This window comes from Acomys minous, assembly GCF_964271855.1.
Source record: "Acomys minous genome assembly, chromosome: 18".
NCBI classification, from domain to species: Eukaryota; Metazoa; Chordata; class Mammalia; order Rodentia; family Muridae; genus Acomys; species Acomys minous.
Window position 1 is genome coordinate 58,902,131 of NC_140501.1, and position 19,560 is coordinate 58,921,690.

A 19,560-nucleotide genomic window follows, 5' to 3' on the forward strand; every position below is an offset into this window, starting at 1 on the left:
GCCCACAAAAGCAATTAGATGGATTGTTGCTTTAAAGGGTAGCCTGAGATAATGAAGGCTCTCCAACACAAGTTTCATAAAATTCAAGGTGCTGACTGGAAAGAGTTTGGCAGCACCTTGTCTTCTTCAGGCTTTGCATTCTTGCCCTCTTTAGCTCCTGGGGCCTGTGCTAACTGTGGTTGTCACTTTGGACATCCTCATCCGATCTTGGGGATCTATTAAGTCTTAGTCCCTCAAGTTCTGTCCAGGAAGTATGACTAGAGCACAGTGTGAGGAACAGATGGCTCAGTGGCCACCCCAGGATCTACATCGCAGAGCACGCAGGCCTTGCCCTGGCTCAGGGCTTCTTCATTGGCCTGGCTGTCTGAGAGAAATGCTCTTTAAGCAGTTCTGTGGAGGTCAGTGGTTCTCAGCCTGTGGGTCGTGACCCCTTTGAAGACTGAGCAACCCTTTCACGGGGGTGGCATACCAGATGTCCTGCACATCAGACATTTATGTTATGATTCATAACAGTAGCAGAATTACAGTTATAAAGTAACAATAAAAATACTTTTATGGTTGGGGGTCACCACAACACGAGGAACTGTATTAAAGGGCCACAGCATTAGGAAGGTTGAGAGCCACGGATTCAGGTTAACCACAGTCAGTGTTTGAAAACTCTTAACATTCAAGAATCTAGAACAAATAATTAGTTTGGGGGTGGGGTGGGGTATCCCATGCCTAGCTCAAAGAAAAAGAAATCTAAATACATTGAATGAAAAATAATAAAATATAGTGTGAATAAAGTACCACTGGGGAAAAATAGACCTTAAGAATATCAATGGCAGCCAGGCATGGTGGCGCACGCTTTTAGTTCCAGCACTCGGAAGGCATAGGCAGGCGTTATCTATGAGTTCAAGGCTAGCCTTGTCTATACAGTTCCAGGAAAGCCAGGGCTACCAAACAGACAAAAACGCTCACAAGATGAATACTATCACCAACAAGCATGAAAACGCATGTAATTTTTCTGAGCAAAGCTATGCAAGCTTTCCAAAATAGGCATTTGATACGTCCGACTAGAGTGAGCCCCTGACTGCATTGCAAAGACACTCATGTGACCCTCTATGGCCCTTGACCTTCCTCTAGTGTGGCTTTTCAGTTTTCTAAGTCGTTATGGTCAGGTCTTCCCCACCACCTGAGCTCTTCTCTGCTCTCTAAGGAATGAAGGGAAGGAGGGAGGGAGGGAGGGAGGGAGGGAGGGAGGGAAGGGAGGGAGATGTGTATGTCAGCCTGAGTACCAAAGGTAAGGAAGAGAGAAGGGAGGGGCAGGGGTGGGGCGAATGGAGCCCGGAAGAGGTGGTATTCCCTTGACTTGAATGCTCGGAGGCCCCATGGGTCAGGTAACTTCTAGCAAGTGAGGCCAGGAAAGCCACCCAGAGACACCATGGTACCACTTGTGTGAGGGTGCAGGGGTTTGTCCCCTAGCTCTGAAGGAAGCAGATGAGTCTTCTCTCACAGCTGGAAGCCAGCAGTGCCTGTGACTCCGCCCCAAGTGCTGAGACGACAGGCATAAGAGCATATCCCACTGGCTCCCACTCTATTCGCAAGGAAGCACTTTGTTCTCTGGAACATGAGAGGAGAGTTTGGCAGAGTTATATTTAATAGACTCGTTTCCTCCAAAGTTCAATCATCAACGAAATGGTTATTTCTGTTTTGGAGGGAGGAGTAAGCGGGTCCCCCGTGGCAAATATTCAAACGTGCGGTACAAAAAGGGCTGCGGAAAAGCCCCAGACGTGGGTTTCCCCTGCTCCGTGCCACGTCAGGCTAAGTAAGTTCAAGTAGCCTCTGGCAGCCGTGGCCACCCGCTGCCTGGTGGGTTGCCGCTGGGTGGGATGCACAAGCTGTACAGAGGGGACCTATCTCGCCGCGGGACTTTCCCATGCCTCGCGTCCCACTCACGTCTGTCTGACTTAGATCCGACCTATAGACCGCTGGCTCCTCCCCTCCCTCACTGCCCAGCGCAGTGTGGGAGTGTACTCCGTTCCGCCAAAATGCAACCTACACCATTTTGGGTGCTAAATTATTCAGAATTAGCCTTGGCTGAAATGTGTCTCCCTTTGCTAGCTCTTCCTGTTGAGAGAAAGAAAGCAGAAAATAGTGAGGGAACGAGGTGGACAAACACAGACACGGAGCTCCAGTATTTTTAGCCCTGTGAAAATGATGGCGTCAAGCTGGGCGGCGTGATGGCGCACGCCTTTAATCCCAGCACTCGGGAGGCAGAGGCAGGTGGATCGCTGTGAGTTTGAGGACAGCCTGGTCTACAAAGTGAGTCCAGGACAGCCAAACAGCCAAGGCAAACACAGAGAGACCCTATCTCAAAAAGCAAAACAAAACAAAACAAAACAAAAAAGATGGAGTTGACTGCAAATCAACTTTGCAATGTTAGTTGCACAAAATATCCTCAAGTTCTGCCCATGTAAGAAACTCTCACCACTGAGGAGCCCATTTACCAGCACTGAGGTGTGTGTGTGTGTGTGTGTGTGTGTGTGTGTGTGTGTGTGTGTGTGTGTGTGTGTGTGTCTGTGTGTGTGTCTGTGTGTGTGTGCCTTTATATGTTTAGTAAATTACTGCTTTCACTCGGAACACTGCTTTAGCATAGAGTGCGCTGAGCCTTTCCCCACTCTCCTAATCCTATGGCCTAAATTAAGCTGCAGTCCAGATACTGGAGGGAGGAAAAGGACAGGGTTATTGTAAGTGACAGCATCAGGCTAAACCAACATGGAGAGCGCCAGCACTGCCAGGCGCCTTTCTGGATGCTGAAGCTCAGCTCGCAACGCTGCAGGGGTCGCAGCTGCTTTGAGAGCCCATCTGAAGAGGACTCACTTCCTCCTGAGGCTCTCTGATAACATCCTGCCCCGCCCTCTTCATCTAAACAGTGTGTTCTTCTCTCTGCAATTTTGCAATTTCGCAATTTCACTGTAGAACACCCCAGCCCCTAAGATCCAGCGTGTATTTTCCCAGCTGCAAGGGGTCAAGCTGCTTTAGCTTGGGGAATTTGCCCTGGGACCAGTCCTTTCATCTCTGGCTAGCATCTGCACACTCAGTAGACTCTCTCATTTCAAAGAACTTTCAGAACTTAAAAGCTGGATGGAACCCAAGACTTAGCTTTTGAATACTGTATACTTCAAGAATGACCTTTTTTGTTCCCAGTCATAGTATTGAAAACACCTGCACTTCGATTCATGTGATCTACAAAAACAAAACAAAATAAAAAAGCACAGAAAACACCTACCATTTTAAGTATTTATTTATTTATTTATTTATTATGTATAGAGTGTTTTGTCTGCATTACACCTGTAGGCCAGAAGAGGGTATCAGATCACATTACAGATGGTTGTGAACCACCATGTGGTTGCTGGGAATTGAACTCAGGACCTTTGGGAGAGCAGGTGGTGCTCTTAACTACTGAGCCATCTCTCCAGCCCCACCCCCACCATTTTAAAGAGTCAACTAAATACAATTCTTTAAGAAAAGATAAATATAAGGCGTGAGGGCTATCATCCATAACATCACAGTTTTGAAAAATTAAAAATTATTTCTTTTATGTGTATTTGAGTGTGCCTGGGTGTATGAACATCCACCATGTACATCTAGGAGCCCTGGAGCTCAGAACAGGGTATTGGATCCTATGGACTGGAGTTGCATATAGTTGTGAGCCTCGTGGGTGCTGGGAACCCAACCCAACTCCTCTGTCAGAACTCTAAGTGATTTTTATTGCGGAGACACCTCTCCAGCCCCAAACAGCACAGCTTTAAAAGACTGATTTTAAAGACGACGCCCGTCTGCAAGGACTACAGCCAAGGTACCACATTCCTCATGTGATCAAACTCTGCACCTGCCACAGGACAGAGCCCACCACTGTCCTGTCAGTGTCCTTGGCATCTCTAATGTAAGCTGGATTATCTTGTGCATGTGGCTGCCCTCATGGTATCTAGATAGATAGGAGAGCAAGGAGGAAATGTTTTCAGAAGTGAAACCCCTGTATCCCAACCTCACAGCTTACTGCCCATCCTTCCCGAAGGGATCTGCTCGCCTTGGCTTCCAGCAAACAGTTTAAATATGCGCAGCAGGCGTGAAACTGTGCGCGAACCAATAGCACTCCAGTAAATTTTAATGGGGGATTTAAATGAAGCTGTACCTCTACATCTGTCGGTTCTGCATCCTGTAACGGATTTAATTAACCACAGATGGGAAATGGACAAAAAACAATTGGTATCCGTGCTGAACGCCCACAGACTTTGTTTTCTTGTCATTATTTCCTAAACAACATACTATTATAACTATGTGTATGCCATTTGCATTGTATTGGGTATCATAAGATACTTAGGAGAGATGCAGGGGCATCCAACATTTTGACATTGCAACAAGATGTCGTCTACAAAGATGTTGGAGCATCTTTACAGACATCCTGAGACACATGTGGCCCATAGGCCATAGGTTGGACATGTCTGATAAGTACTCTTGAGGAAGCGTTAAGGGGTCTATACAAATACTACACAATGTTATACCATGGGGTTTGAGTACCTTTGGATCTTGGTCTCTGCAGGCATTCAGGGACCAGTCCCTGATGCACGGCTGTGGGAGCCCACCATGATGACACATGAGCCCAATCAGTCTCTGTCTGATGCAGAGTGGGATGACAGTAGGTACCATGGTGGCCCCTCCCACGCCACTCAGTAGGGACTACGTGGGTGGGTCTTCCTGCTCTCCCTGCTCTGTGCTTTCTCTTCTGCCACTGGACACTGTGGACACTGACTAAAGAAGCGGAGGACTCAGCAAGAAGCGGCATGTGTCCAGGGTGTCTGTCCTTGCTCCCAGGTAACAGTTAGTCCTCGTATCCCACCATCACTGAAGAGCCAGGCCTGGAAGTAGCCTCTCCATGCTGGCCGGGATTCCCTGGGGTCATTCCTCACCAGGCTGAGTCTCAAAGCAGTGTCCCTGCCTATTCTAGCCCTCTGCTCTTGGAGTGGCAGATCTGGCACTTGGGATCCATATTTTTTTTTCTTCCCTGTCAATGTAGGGTACTTGGAGAGACTGGAGCTCTTGGACAGTGAGCAGCCTGACAGCAGGTTAAAAACTCACATGCATTGAGAGCCCGTTATTTACTGCAGTGTAGCTGGACCTGGAGGACATTGTGCTGAGTGAAATAACTGAAACACAGAAGAAGAAGTAGAAGAAGGTGAAGAAGAGGAATGATAATAATAATAATAATAATAATAATAATAATAATAATAATAATAATGTTGATTCTCTTTCAACACAAAGATGCGAACTAATGGCCTCATCTACTGGGGAAACGATAGTGACTACCAAGGAGGGGACATTGGGAGGGAAACATGGAGTGGAGAAAGTATGGCTGCTGGGGGCAGGGTATGTAGGTAGGAGGTCTCTTCCAGTGCTCTAGACCACACCCATAATTAGCAGTGTTTGGTTGTGCATTTCAAGATAGGTAGAGGAGAAGGTTTCTAATGTCAATGAAGTGGATAAATCTCTGTGGCACTGCCCGTGTGGATTTCTCTGATGGGACATCATTCCTTCTCATGGTATTTAAGTGTCACGCTGTGTTCTGTGAATATGCATGGCGACCGTGTGTTGACTGAAACACGAAAAGTGAAAACTACAGAAGAAAAACCTGTGTTCTTTCCTGTACCCCAGAGATTGAGGTGGTGATAAGGGTAGGGTAGGAGGGGCTGCCTCAGGAGCCCACCCTTTCCCTAAGCTGCTTTGTGTGATTTATGTGGTCTGCAATGTAAGCGTAGTGCTGGAATGAGTCTGGGTTCGTGTTAATAGGCGGTGAGATAAAAGGATCTTAACTGAGTTAATTACTACTTTAAAATTTTCTACTTATATGTATGATGTATGTGAGAGCATGTGTGTCCCGTGGCGCAGATGTGCAGTCAGAGGACAATGCTGTATAGTTGGTTTGGTCTTTCCACCATTACATGGCTTCCAGCAACTGCATTCAGGCTGTACGGCTCATGTGCCACACGTTTTTACTTGCTAAGGCATCTCAGTGGTCCTATTTATTTGATTTTGCACATGGGTTTCCAATTAATTATCCCAGCAGTATTTGAGTATTATTACTATTGTCATGACGTATAAAGTAAAAAAGTAAATTTGGCTTTGTCATAATCACTGTGTGGACTTAGTGTCAGTCTCCTTGCTCTGCTTGCACAGCTGTGGTCATGGGTGTGTCCAGTGTGCCCTGTGTTCTGGGCAGGGACAGGGATGGGTAGCCACCCTTCTCCCCATGCCCCTACTTTGGGCATGTAGGAGAGAAAGCAGTTTATGCATCCCTGATTGTTTGGAGGTACTGATTATGTTGTTTAATTTCAACTGTAGCAACTCTCACACAGTTAACTAATCGGAAGAGAGAGAGAGAGAGAGAGAGAGAGAGAGGAGAGAGAGGAGTCATAGCAGTTGTTGGTAGGTGGTGTGGTGTCGTGAGGAAACTCCTTCAGCAAACCCACAGACTCTTAAAGCCAAGAGAAAGATTTTAGATGCAGGTGACTTAGTTTCCTGATTAGGGCGGGAGAGGGCAGGAGCATCTGGTGCCTCTGGGTCAATGGGGGCAGGGCCAGGAGAAGTTTCTGGGACCCTGGGGCATCTCAGGGTACACACTCCTTAGCAGCTGTTAATTCCCCACACTGTTGGTCCAGGGGATCCCAATCTTGCTAACTCCTTCAATGAACACACTGGATTTTTCTTTTCTTTTCTTTCTTTCTATTTTTTCCTTTTTAAAAACAGGATCTCTTTATGTAGTCTTGGATGTCCCGAAACTCACTATGTAGACTAGACCAGGCTGGCCTTGAACTCACAGAGAACTGCCTGCCTCTGCCTCCTGAGAGCTGGGAATAAGGGCACATGCCCAGCCTCAGTCACAGGGACTCTTAAATCCAATAGAAAGTCTTTATTCACTGACTAGTGGGCTACGTGGGGGAACTTGCCCAAATCATGCAGCCTCACTGTTCCTTGCCTTTTATGCACAAGACCCACGTCCCTGTCATCACATTTCGGTGAGCAAGAACAGGTAGTGAGAAGTAAAACAACAGAAGCCGAAAAACAAAACAAAACAAACCCCGCCAAACCCCCCCCCCAAAAAAAACCCCCAAAGTTAGCACACTTGACTTTGTGTTCTATACTTCCGTTCTCCCTCAGACAGCAAGGCCTTCTGAGCTGATTTCAGAGCACGCCCAGTACCTCTGCCTGCAGAGACAGAGGTACGGATGCTGTGGGGCATCTATGTCTCCAAGGCTGTCTTCCTGGTTGTTTCTTGGAACCCTGTGTATCTTATGGCAGGGTGACAAGTATGCAGGCCTTTTTCTCTTCTCACTAGAATGTCATAGAATAATGCTTGGACCAACAAGGCTGTCTTCCTGCTCGCTCACTATGCAGTCCTGGGTTGAAACCACCTCCTGTTCTTGTACACTTGTGTACACGCTATGCTGTCACACCTCACTTGGTCACCATGTAGTCATCTGAGCCCTCTTCTTTCTCTGGATCTCCATGTACCTGTCCCTGCAGTCACCAACAAGCGGTCTCTCCATCCGAGCCCACCACAGTGGTCCTGACTCTCTGGTAACCAGGTAGCCGACCTTCGCTCACCACTGGAGGCCGCAGGAGTCAGGGACCTATTCTGCAGGATCAGCGAATGAAAAGGCACATCTGCTTCCTGCTGATGCAAACCAGTTGGGCCGAATCTGAAGGCGCTTTCTCAGAATGAGGCCCAGTCATGTGCACTCAAATCACCTGGAGTGTTTGTAGAACTGAAATACAAATGGAATATCTAAAGTCATAAATAAGCAGGGGTAGGAAGTGGGTGTCTGGAGTTCAATAAATGCTCCAGCTTAACTTAAGAAGAAGATTATGGAGTAAAGTCAGACATCTACCAGCCTAAGTCCTGGCAAGGAAAGGCAAGCGGACTGTGTGAGCTCTGCCATAGGGGAAACAGTGGTTTGGTACAGTGGTGACTACAAAGCCGAATTACACAGCCAAGACATAAAGAAAGACAGAGGCCTTTGTTACCTGAAGGAGCGCACAGCAGTCATTTTAAGGCAATGTCCCCCTTGGCAATGGGAGTGTGGGGATAGCCATTCCTGAGCATGCTCAGTGAGGGAGCCCACTGCATGCTCAGTTCCAGATCATGGAACTTATGTTAAAGAATTAGACAGGACTGACTTGGGACATGTTCAGCTTGTGCCATAAAAATTTAACTAAAAATTTAACAGTCAAGGAGAGGCTGCTTTGAAGGCAGGCTGATAGAGGAGCCATCTGCAATGCTTTATACAATGTGGATGTGCCATGTTTGTAACCATTGACTTCCAGGGTTTGGCGGGACCCACTCACAGCATTTGTACTCAGGAAACATAACGCCAACATTCACTCAGTGACTTAGCAGAGACAACCACGTTCTTTATTTCACATGTTCTTGGTGACAGCTCCATAAACCATCTACTCAACGACGGGGAGCAAACCAGAAAAAGAAAAAAGGTCTGAGGGAAATGGATGAGCAGGGAACGGGCGTGGGGCGTTAGTGGGTGGGGTGGGCATAATGTATACGTTCACCTTCCAAATTTAAGTGCCTCTGGAAATGGAAGATCAACTTCCTCTGGAATAAATGCAAATTGAAAATACGATTTTTTTTTTTTTGGTAAGATGTGGTTTTGCTCTACATTGTGAATGGCTTGAGTCATGCAATTTGATCTTTTAGAAATGTGTTTGGGTATGCCGGGACATGCCTACCATAGCAGCACTCAAAAGCCTAAGGCAAGATTGGGAGTTTGAGACCAGCCTGGGCCACATCAATACGTTCAAAACTAGCCTGGGATACATAGCAAGACCTTGCCTTTTGAAAAAATATTTAAAATCTTATATACTTTAAATGACATTTCTAATGCAATTATCTAAAAAAAACCTAAAGAAGAAATATTTTAAAAACTAAAAAGACCCAGGAGACTGCTAAACTAGAGCCCTAAGCTTATTGTAAGAAAAGGAACAGACTAAGAAAATGTTTGATCAGCCATGTTCATGAGTGAAGAGACAGTTACCTTTTTGGCTTCAAATTTACTATATAGCTCAGCACGACCTTGAACTTGTGGCCGTTCTGCCTCTACCTCCCAAATGCTAGGGTTACAGGTCTGCACCATCACGCTAGATTTAGGTGGTGCCTTTTGCATGGTAGGTCTGCCCTGGCAAGCTGGGCTACATCCCAGGCCTGGAAGCAGTTGCTTTAATCTTGGAAAACGAGATTAATGGAAGACAGGGAGGGAGAATTCTCAGTGCCCTGACAAGCTGTGGTCTTAATTACTTTTCCACTAAGCCTCACACATTGGGAGACAAAATACCAAATACACGTAGACGCGAGGTTACAGGGTTTGCTTTTTTAAGGCATGCTGGAGCAAGCACGGTGCATTTAGCCGTTCTTATCAAGAGCCAGGCTAATCTGCCCATCCAAATGAATCAGGTTCCAGGGCTCCAGTGGATTACCAAGGATGCTCACGAGCATGTGTTACCCATGATTCAGAAGTATTAAGAAGTGTCTTGAGAAGCACTGGGTGGCTTCCCTTTCGTGTTGACACGCTTGTGCACACACATTCTTTATAGCAGCACACTCCAGATGGATCGGATGAAGAGCAAAGAGTGCAGAAGGAACTTGAGTCCATCTGTACTATTCTGCTGCTTAGTGATACAGTCATTTGCATGGTCCTGGTCATGGCTTGGAGACACTTCCCACTCCTAGTAATCTCCTTTCTCCTTCTAGAAGTCTATGCCCTCAATGGTGACAGCAGCCTGAGGTTAAGCTTTTCTGTGCCTGAATCTTTCCCATACACATGTTCTAGAGCTGTAGACACTCTGGAGTAACTGGAACTTACTACCCTATAATGTCCTGTTAACAGGTAACCCTGCCTCTGAAGGGCCGGTTACCTAGTAACCAACCAGTAAGCCCATCACAGAGAATGAAAAGGCTCTGATCCATAGCTGCTGTTGCCCTGCCAACCTCTGGGAGTCGCTGTGACAGAGAGCACAGGTGCCTGGTTGAAGCTGACATTCAAGCATTGCATTCAGCGTGGGCTCTTGCCTGTCAAGATTTAAGTGTTTGAGCCCACCAACTCCCTGTTGCAAGGTACCCTTTGGGCTAGCTCACATTTTGTTTACGGCCTGCTTGGTGCTGAGCAAATTATTCATCTCCTCTGATCCAGAATTTCCTCGTCTGCCAAGCAGACGCTAGTACGCTTAGCCCTGTGCATTGTGTTGAAACTTAACAGAGAGAGCACCTGCAATTCATTTATCCTGTTACCTGATCTGGGATAGGCACTTAAAAACAAGTCCGTCATCACCGTTGTGAAACCAGCTCCCTGTGGAAGACTCAATAACACCTTCCATCTGCAGCGTTAGCTGTGGAAGTCTCCCATGATCCTTCAGTTGCGCGTGTCTGCCAAAGAGACAACTTATGTCTCGCTGTCTCTGTCACTCTCTGCATGTGCTTGGCTGCTTTCCTGGCATCCTACTATGGAGCCACAGCCTTGGCCCATCCCTGTCGGGTCCCAGCCCGCAGGAAAAATCGAATCAGGGTTCACCTGAAAGAGGGAGCGGGGATTGAAAGTAGGATACAGAGACGCGAGAAATAACGAATCAAGTCAGGAAATTCCTGATCAAGATTCACTTTAATGTCCGACTAGTAAGAATATATAGAGAGCAAGGTCAATAGGATCTATTCTAATCTCACTCACCCTAGCCCCCAGGCAAGAATACAATAGCCTGAATCACTTCCTGTAGAACTTCCTAGTTCTCTGAGTAGTTCCTTGTAAGAACTTCCTAGATCCTCTGGGTGGTTCCAAGTTGGGACTTCTGTACTTCTTTCAAAGGTAAATAGTCCAAGGATGGCCTAGAACACAAGACCTCGTGGTGAGGTAAAGGTCAGCAACTCGAAGGTCACAGCATACAGCCTAAGCACAGGATTTCTGACATGGCAGAATTTGGCATGGCTTCCCACACATCCCCTTTCTCCTCTTTAGACATCTTTAGACATCTTTGTATCCCCCCTCCCCCCCCCCATCTCATTGCATACCCGCACTACTCCATTTTCTGTTGCTAATGAGACAGCACCACACATCGGGGTGGTGAGGGGGGTATGATGGCTCTCCGTTCTACTCCAAGGCGGAAGGGTTGCATTTGGTGGACTTTCTTGCTGGCAGCATCCTGAAGTGGTGCAGGCCATTAGCTGGCAAAAGACAGGGGCATGTGCCAGTGTCTTGGGTTTTCTCTTCCGCCTTTTAGAGCTAACAGGATCCCATCATTGAGCTCCGCCCCGAGCTCCTTCTTGAGGCTCTTCCACTAAAGACCATAGTTAGACGAAGATCTGACCCTTTTGCCCTCACAATGAGGAAAACTTGTAATCTAACCACTGCAGCAACCCGTGCTGTGGTCCCTTCATTCTTCATCCCAGGCACAAGCTCAGCCGTGGATGGAAGCAGGAGCTTCAGGCTGATGGTCCCTCTGCAATCGCATATTTCATCTAGGGTGGTGTTTTGCAGAGCATGGTGACACATGTCTGTGACCCTAGTAATTAGAAGGATAAAAATATCAAGACTTTGTCTCAAAACAACAAAAAAGATGACTTTTTCCTGTTGTATTTTTAAACTGATAAAACTGGCCTGCGAGAAGCCCACTGGGGAAGGAAAGCATTTGTTGCCAAGCCTGGTGAATTAAGTTCTACCCCCTAGGGCCCACTTGCTGGTGGGAGAGAACTGAATCCTGCAAATCGTCCTCAGACCTCCATCCGAGTGCTGTGGCATGTATATGTCCTCTTCAGTAGCGAGATAAATAAATGCAATAAAAAGAAATTAAAACGTGTAAAGTATAAAGAAGGGATCCAGGAGTTGTAATACTTTGTCTAGATCTAGACACATAATAAAAATACATATATTGATAAAAACAAGCATTTATGTAGTTCACATATGTGTATTGAAAATGGGTAAAAATCTATTTATTCATATGTGTGTGTGTGTGTGTGTGTGTGTGTGTGTGTGTGTGTGTGTGCATATATATGAATCTCTTTCACTCCCCTATTTTGGAGACAAGATCTTGCTCTCTATAGCCTAAGTTGCTCTCTGACTCAAAATCATCCTGTCTCAGTCTCCTAGTACTGGAACTTACAACTTCTGGCTCCACGCCAGGCATTTACCCTTTCCTCACTAGAGATTCTATTACGGGCTCTGGAGAGATGGCTCAGGGATTCAGAGTACTTGTTGCTCTTTCAGAGACCTGAGTTCAATTCCTGGCACCCACATGGAGGCTCACAACCATCCATCACTCTGACAGCCTCCTCTGACCTCTGCAGGCACCAGGCACTTGCAAGTGCACACACGTGTGTACGTACATACATTCATGCAGGCAAGACATCACAAACATAAAGGAAAGCTTGTCTAAAATTTAAAAGGTTTATAGTTTAAATCCTTTTTGATCTATCAAATAGTCTTAAAACCTTGTGTATTTAGAGAGAATCAAGGATCTCTTTATACCCTTCTGCTGATAGTGTGAACTAATGATGGTACTATGGAAATAAAACTAACACGTGATACGACTACACCACCACTCTTGGGTACTGATTCAGATTCAACACATCACAGAGAGGTTTGCACATCCATGGTCATTGCTCCAGTAGTCACAACAAACAGGAAATGGAGCCAGCTTTAGATGTCCATCAACAGATGAATGGTAGAGAAAAATATGGCATATATACAAAATAGGATTTTATTCAACACTGAAAATGAAATAATGACAACTACAGGAAAATATATGCAATAAGAAATCACTATGTTAAGCAAAACAAGCCAGACCCAGGAAAACAAACACCACGATTCCTCTCATATTCATAATCTAGGCTTAAATCTCTCTCTCTCTCTCTCTCTCTCTCTCTCTCTCTCTCTCTCTCCCCCTTTCTCTCTCTTTCTCATGTGTGGGTGTAGGTTGTGAAAGCACATAAGGAACCATGAGAGGGGAGGATGGTATCTTTTTTTTTTCTTGGTTTTTCGAGACAAGGTTTCTCTGGTAGGCTTTGGCTGTCCTAGACTTGCTTTGTAGACCTAGGCTGGCCTCGAACTCACAGTGATCCGCCTGCCTCTGCCTCCCGAGTGCTGGGATTAAAGGCGTGCGCCACCACATCCGGCTAGAGGATGGCATCTTGAAGGAGGGAAGGAAGAGATGGGGAAGATAGTAGAATGCAATTGCCTGGGTGTGGTGATGGCCACCTTTGATCCCAATACTCGGGAGGCAGAAGCAGGCAGATGTGTGAGTTCGAGGCCAGCCTGGTCTATATACCAAGTTCCAGGGCAGTCAAGGCTGCACAGTAAGATTCTGTCTCCATATAAAAACCAACTGGCATGAAAGAAGGGTCTGGAGAAGGACAGTGGAGGAAAGAGATGAATATGGGCAAAATATATGCTTGAAAACGCCACGGTGAACTGCCTCTTCCATCGTGCACTGACTTTAAGCATTAGAAATAGTTCAGGGTTATTTTTAATTTATTTGTACATCTTCTTGCTCACTGCGCTTGTTCTCCCAAAATCTTCCTGTTAAAAATAACATGAATACTTTAGCATCTGAAATACTATTTCGTCTATTAGTATTGTAAAGGGCAAGGTAACGTACTGTGAAATGTAGCCCTCTTATCTAGACAGTCTGATAGTCTTAACATTCGTAGCCAGCATCTCCCCGCCAAACAAGTTTCCACCACCCCACAAGTTCCCTTGAGCTCCTTCCCCTCCCATAAGCCTCCACAACCTGATGCTTCGTGTTTCGAACCCAACCGTCTCAGGTTCGCTTAGAGTCATTTTGCACGACCTTCTAGACCCATCTATGTCGTCTGCTGACTTGCTCTTTGTTGCTGAGTCACATTCCATTTTCGGAAGTGACCACAATTGTTTGTCCACTGACCTGTTGATGGATGCCAGGAGTGTTTCCAGTTTGGAGGTATTGTAAACAAAGCTGCTATTAATATTATTTTTGAGCATTTTTTTGGTAGAAATACATGTTCATTTCTCCTGGGTAAGCATCTGAAGGTAGAATTTCTTGGTCACAGGGAAGCTGTGTGTATATTGATCTTCATGAGAAACCACTAGGTCTTTTTTTATTTGTTAGGTGATTATACCAGGTTACATGCCCGTTAGCTCATGTGGCTCAGCATCCTCCACAATATTTGGAATCACATTTTAGTTTGGAAAATGCTGGCTATTGCAGAATAGGTTATTGTTTTAATTTGCACATTCCTGGTGTCTACTGATGTGAGCTGTTTGCTAATCTTCATTAGGTACATGTCTGTCTGGCCATTTAAAAAAAAGAGTTTGACTTATGGGTGTTATTTACACACGTCAGGTGCTTTGTCCGGTTTGCACGCTGTTACAGTCTCTCCCTAGGCTGTGGCTGGCCTCCTCTCCATCTTGCCATTATCTTTGGCTGAGTAGAAGGTTTGTTTCTGATGCTAATTATAAATGTTTACTTTTCTGGCTAGCACTTTCCATGTCCTTCTACGACAGCTCCCCCACCCATGCTTTTTTCCTCTAGAAGATTGAAATACTGTGTTTTTAGTATTTATGATTCATTTTAAGTGTTGTTCATGGATAAAAGATTAAAGCTTTGTTTGTCTCCCCCCCGCCCCCCCATTCTGGACACCAAGCTGTCACAGCGTCATCTATTGAGAGGACTGTCTCCACTCCACTGAATTGCTTTTTAGTGTCTTCACCAAAATTACTTCACCATATGGCTCTGGGTCTATTTCTGGACTCTCTGTTCTTTTTCAATGAGCTATTTCTCTATTTATTGCCTACATTACAGTCTCCTTGCAGGGTAAATGCTTCCAGTATGTTCTCTGGGAGCCTGCATGCCATGTGTGAAGGACTCACACATCTCTCACTAACTGTATATCTTTTCTGATAGTGTGGTTTTCAGTAATGTTTTATTAAGGTTAAATGCGCTTGTTGCCCCTGGGTCCTATGCTGAAGAAATACTGCTCATTGCTTAGTTTTTGTCTTGCGTGCTCTTGTTTCCTTTTAGTGCCTGATGATGGGCCTGAGGGCTGGGTTCTGTGGCAGCGAATGCCAGCCTAATCTTCCCAACTTGGTAGAAGTCAGTGAGGGGAATTTACCATAGAGATGAGTACAACGCTCCCCTATGGCCAGCCCTTGACAATCTATCCTGGGTGTGGCAAGTGAACTACCGTAGTAATGTTCCTCCTACAAGCCTGCATGATGGCTCACACCTGTAATCCCTACGTTTGGGAGGCTGAGGCAGGAGGACTGCCATCAGTTTCAAGTCGCCTAGGCTACACAGTGAGCTCCAGGCCACCCAGGGCTCCAGCACAGCTAGACTCCTCCCCTTCTATGCTACTCTGCCCCCCTTCCCACCCCTCAGCCCCCCCCCCCCATAATACTTCTCCAGAGCTGTTGGCCTGTGTGGTTACTGGAAGGTACCTGGGAAGGCAGGAGTCACAAAGCCATTTTATGCTGTAATTCTGCGAAGTAAATGAACCATAAAAAAAAAAACCCATTATCCTTTTTATTCTCATTTAGTTATGATCATTGCTTCCTATTTGGGGGATGAAGATAATGCTAATAGTAGTAAAAATAATAGTAATAAATAGATGCTTCAGTGCAATGATCAGCCTAAGCTTTGCAAGCGCCCTTGGCAGCCTGGGAGATTCACTGAGAGATTCCGTCACCCCTCAACACTTGAGACAGTTCCCCTTTCTTGGACCGCTAAAGATTCATCTCTTCTCAGAAACAGTGTTGACTCTGAGGGCCAGGGGCATGCTTTATTGTAGGAAGCATGGAAGTCTTTGGGCTCACAGGTAATGCACTTGGGAACATGGAATGTTCAAAGGAAGGAATCTGTACCTGTTATTGGCCCAGAAGGCTGAGTATTTCCTAGCTTGGTGACCTTTTTTGCCATCTATGTGGCCAGAGACTTTTCTGGCACCAGACCCTCCCTCAGACCCTTATCATAAACTTGTCTTTCTCAGTCAATCTATAGAACCCGTCTTTATGGACTTAGAGTTCCAGAATAGTCTTGTCCGATCCGTAGTTAGCTTTCTTTGTTCCTTGCTGAGATTTATGCCTGCTTTGTTGTGCACGAGAGATTCAGTTATCACCAGAATAGTGTTCACCAAAATTGTGCTGTGCTAAATATGCCTAAAATAAGCCACTTGTGGTCAGACTGCTGAAGTTTGAACCAACACTGGCTACTGAGTCGTGTTGAGGCAGCTGCCGCCTTGCCTCCTACAGCCCATCTCTCCGTAGCCCCCTAAGCCACAGAGACTCCCCCACTTTATGTAAGAGAAGGGAGAAATCAAACAAAAGCAGGCGGAGTGACCTTGGGACAGTCATCCCTTACCTCTCAATGGATTTATTTGCATGTAGAAGGTGCACTGCGTGTGTGTCGTGGGATGTGTGTGGTGGGTGCCCCTTACAGCATTCTGGAGGAGGACAGGAGCTGCAGACCCAGCACTTCTCTTGAGTTTCAGGTCCCACCTTGGAAATTCCTATCGCACGAAGGACCCACGCAGACCCCATCCGGCTGGATACAAACGAACAGAAGCTGCTAACGAAAAAGAGAAGGAGTCCGAAGACCCACTGCGGCACAGCGCAAGTGACAGGCAGGGAGATAAGGTAGCGGGCTGGCTGAGTCCCAGAGCCCGTCAGGTGCGCCCATCCCCTCCCGGAGCCCGCACCCAGCTCTGCAGCCCTGCCCGCGCCTCCCGCGCCACCTGCCAAGACTCGGACGGGTGGCGCAGCCTCGGGCGGGCCCCGCCCCCGCGCTGCCGGGCTAAGCGAGGCCGCCGCGGCGTTCCGGGCGCCGCCGCATTGGCCGCTGCGGTGCGGGAGGCGCGGTCGGTGCAGCCTCTGGGCTGCAGGCACCGGCTGGGGCGGCCCGCGGCTCTCGCTCAGCCCTCTGTCCGCTCGCCCATGGCCCTGGCGCTGTGGCCCTGGCGCCCAGCCTCGTACGTAGTCCCCATCGCTCGCCTCTGGCCGCCCAGCCCGGCAGCCTCCCGCGATGCTGAACGGCGCAGGCCTGGACCAGGCTTTTAAGATGTCGTTGCCGCGGAGGGCGAGGATCGGCGCGTCAGTGGGTGAGCGGGGAGGGTGGGCCACCGGGGCGGGGGAGGTGCAGGCGGCTGGGAGACACTGCTCCGCCCTTCGTCCTGTCCCCTCCCTCGGGCGTCTTGGGCTGCGGGATTCCAGACGCCACGCCCTGCTGCCCCCTGGTTAGACAACCTCGCACCCGCAGGGCCCTAAGGCCTTCCAAGGGGGTCGAGGTTTGGTTGTGGTGGCCCGCGAGCGTGAGCGAACTCTCAGGCCCCTGACACAGTTGTGCGTGCATGTGTGCATGAGTGTGTGTGCGTGTGTGTGCGCGCGCGCTTCCACGCACACGGGTGCAGGTCCGTGCGTCTCTATACGGTGATGGTAATGCAGATTCTGGAAAGGACTGGAGCAGCAAGCAGTTTTCTGCCCTGTCCCCAGTTGGGGTGGGCGCAGTTTGGGTAGAGAACTTCTTGCCTCCTAGGCTGGCTGCTTGCCAGAGACCTAAGGGAAACCTTAGTGCCCTAGTGTCACTAAGAGTGTTTCCACCACCTGGGGCCCAGGTGCTCCTCCTAGGCGCAGAGTAGCATAGGGTTTCATTGCATGGGGAAGCTGCAGAGACACTGATGCACTCATGCTCACACGCCAGCAGCGGCCTGATATGAAATGCGCCGTCTCCAACCAGTCACTTTAGATACCTCTGTTGTATAATGTGCTTAAGGACCATGGCCAGGCACACCATCTTTGTGGCTATAGCATATGATAGGTGACCTAGAGGCTTAGATACGCGGGGGAGGACTTCCAAAATGATGCCCTGTCTTGAATTTCAGGCCTCCTTGAAAGGAGTCCAGGTAGATCTTTGATGAAGAGGGTTCAAGGTTAGGGTTTGGAGCCGAGGTCCTTTGTCAAGTTTGTGGTTTTGTCTGTTTTGAGACGATAGACATAAAAAAAATCAACAGCCTTTACATGTCCACTGTTGAGCAATGCGAGGGAGAAGAGAATAACTTTAGCTAGTGTTTCTTAAACTTGGGCAATAGCAGGACACTGTCATTTTTGAGCAGACTCTTTTCCTGAAAGGGTCACCAGGCAAAAACAAGACTACAAGGTGGGGAGTCCCAGGGGCATCAGGGGGCAGTCAGAGGGACAGACAGCCTGGGTACCAGCAGAAGGAAGGAAGTGTGTGCTTTCCAAAGCAGTGTCAAGGATGCAGGCTTTGTGAAGGAAAAATCAGCCCTCAGATGGGGAGAGCGCAGAACGTTGGCTCTTTTGTGTGTGTGTGTGTGGGAAGAATGAGATTACGCTTTGGTCATATTGCATCTGAAATGCCCACTTGAGGGCCTAGCGGGGTGTTCAGTAGAGACTGGATTCTGAGTTCACAGCCAGAGGTCTATAAATTTCAGAGGGTGTCCCAGGGAGCCAAGGTGCACCTTCCTGTAGGTGCACAGGACCTCTTCCTGCAAGAGTCCTGCTTTAATGTTCTGCGGTTACCAAGCTTCAGGTCTTGATTTCTGCGCAAGGTGCACACCATCTTATTTTTCACTGGGTTCCAAAAAAAAAAAAAAATTTATATAACTAATACCAGAGGTATCCAAAGGGCAGCCTGAGCATTCCAGTATTTTCAGTTGGAGGATATCAGGGGCAACGGAAAGGGATTGGAACAGGATGCTTGGAAGCTCGGGGAGACGGGAATGCCGCCAAGAGCTCCAGAAAGAATCTGGGCATCGATGCTTGGCTCATCTGTGGAGGTCACTGATGACCTTGAAAGAGCTGCTGTTGTGTAACTGTGGGGGAGAAATACCTGGTAGTGGGGGTGCAAGAGAGCACCAGAGGATGGGGATTGAGATCAGACTGCCCACGAATTCCCCCTAGGGTACCTTTTGGCAGAAAATGGAGGGAGAAGCAGATGGAATGACTGCTGTAAAAGGTAAATTGGCTGGAGGATGCGTTGTTCGAAGACTGCACAGTCCAACGGTGTGATAGTGAGAGCATCTCACTCAGGGGCGTCTCCGTGGACTCTGGTGTGAGCTGCAGTGGGGAGCAGGCATCAGAGCAGACAAGTTTAGAGGAAAAAATTTAAGACTTTCTGAAGGTGGAAGGTGTTGGGACGTTGTTGATGACTGACAGGTGTGGGATACAGAAGCTTTGGGACCTTGTTGATGACAGGTGTGGGATGCGGAAGAAAAAATGTGAGACTTTACAACACGGGCCTTATTTAGAACACATGGGTGGGCAAGAGGGAGGCTGGGGTGGAAACCTGGACAAAGGGCCTGAAAACTGTGTATTCCCATAAATATTAGCTATGTGCGATTTCCTGAGAAGGCCGCTGCTTCTCCTTTTGTGTAAACTAGCAGGTCTGATGGCTCACAGCTCCTTGGAGATCAGGTGCCGTACATCCCAGCTGTTTAGCGAAGCAGTTCCGGGATCGCTATTTCTGGTGAATGTACCTTCG

The 19,560-nt window shown here is 47.6% G+C and overlaps 1 protein-coding gene across 5 annotated transcripts in view; it reads left to right on the forward strand.

Annotated features, from left to right (window-relative positions):
- The window catches only part of ATP8A2 (ATPase phospholipid transporting 8A2), a 543,049-nt gene that overhangs the window by 7,455 nt on the left and 516,034 nt on the right, over positions 1–19,560 (forward strand). Inside the window, exon 2 of one of the 5 annotated variants that reach the window (XM_084768274.1) lies at positions 16,556–16,700. The exons of 3 other annotated variants lie outside the window; for them this stretch is intronic. Coding sequence is in view for 1 of the 2 variants with exons in the window: in XM_084768272.1 (XP_084624398.1) it covers positions 17,086–17,161 (76 nt within the window). In the remaining variant the exon portion in view is untranslated. Of the gene's footprint in view, positions 1–16,555; positions 16,701–16,841; positions 17,162–19,560 lie in introns of those variants that run through there. One more of the 5 variants, XM_084768272.1, reaches the window with a different exon arrangement.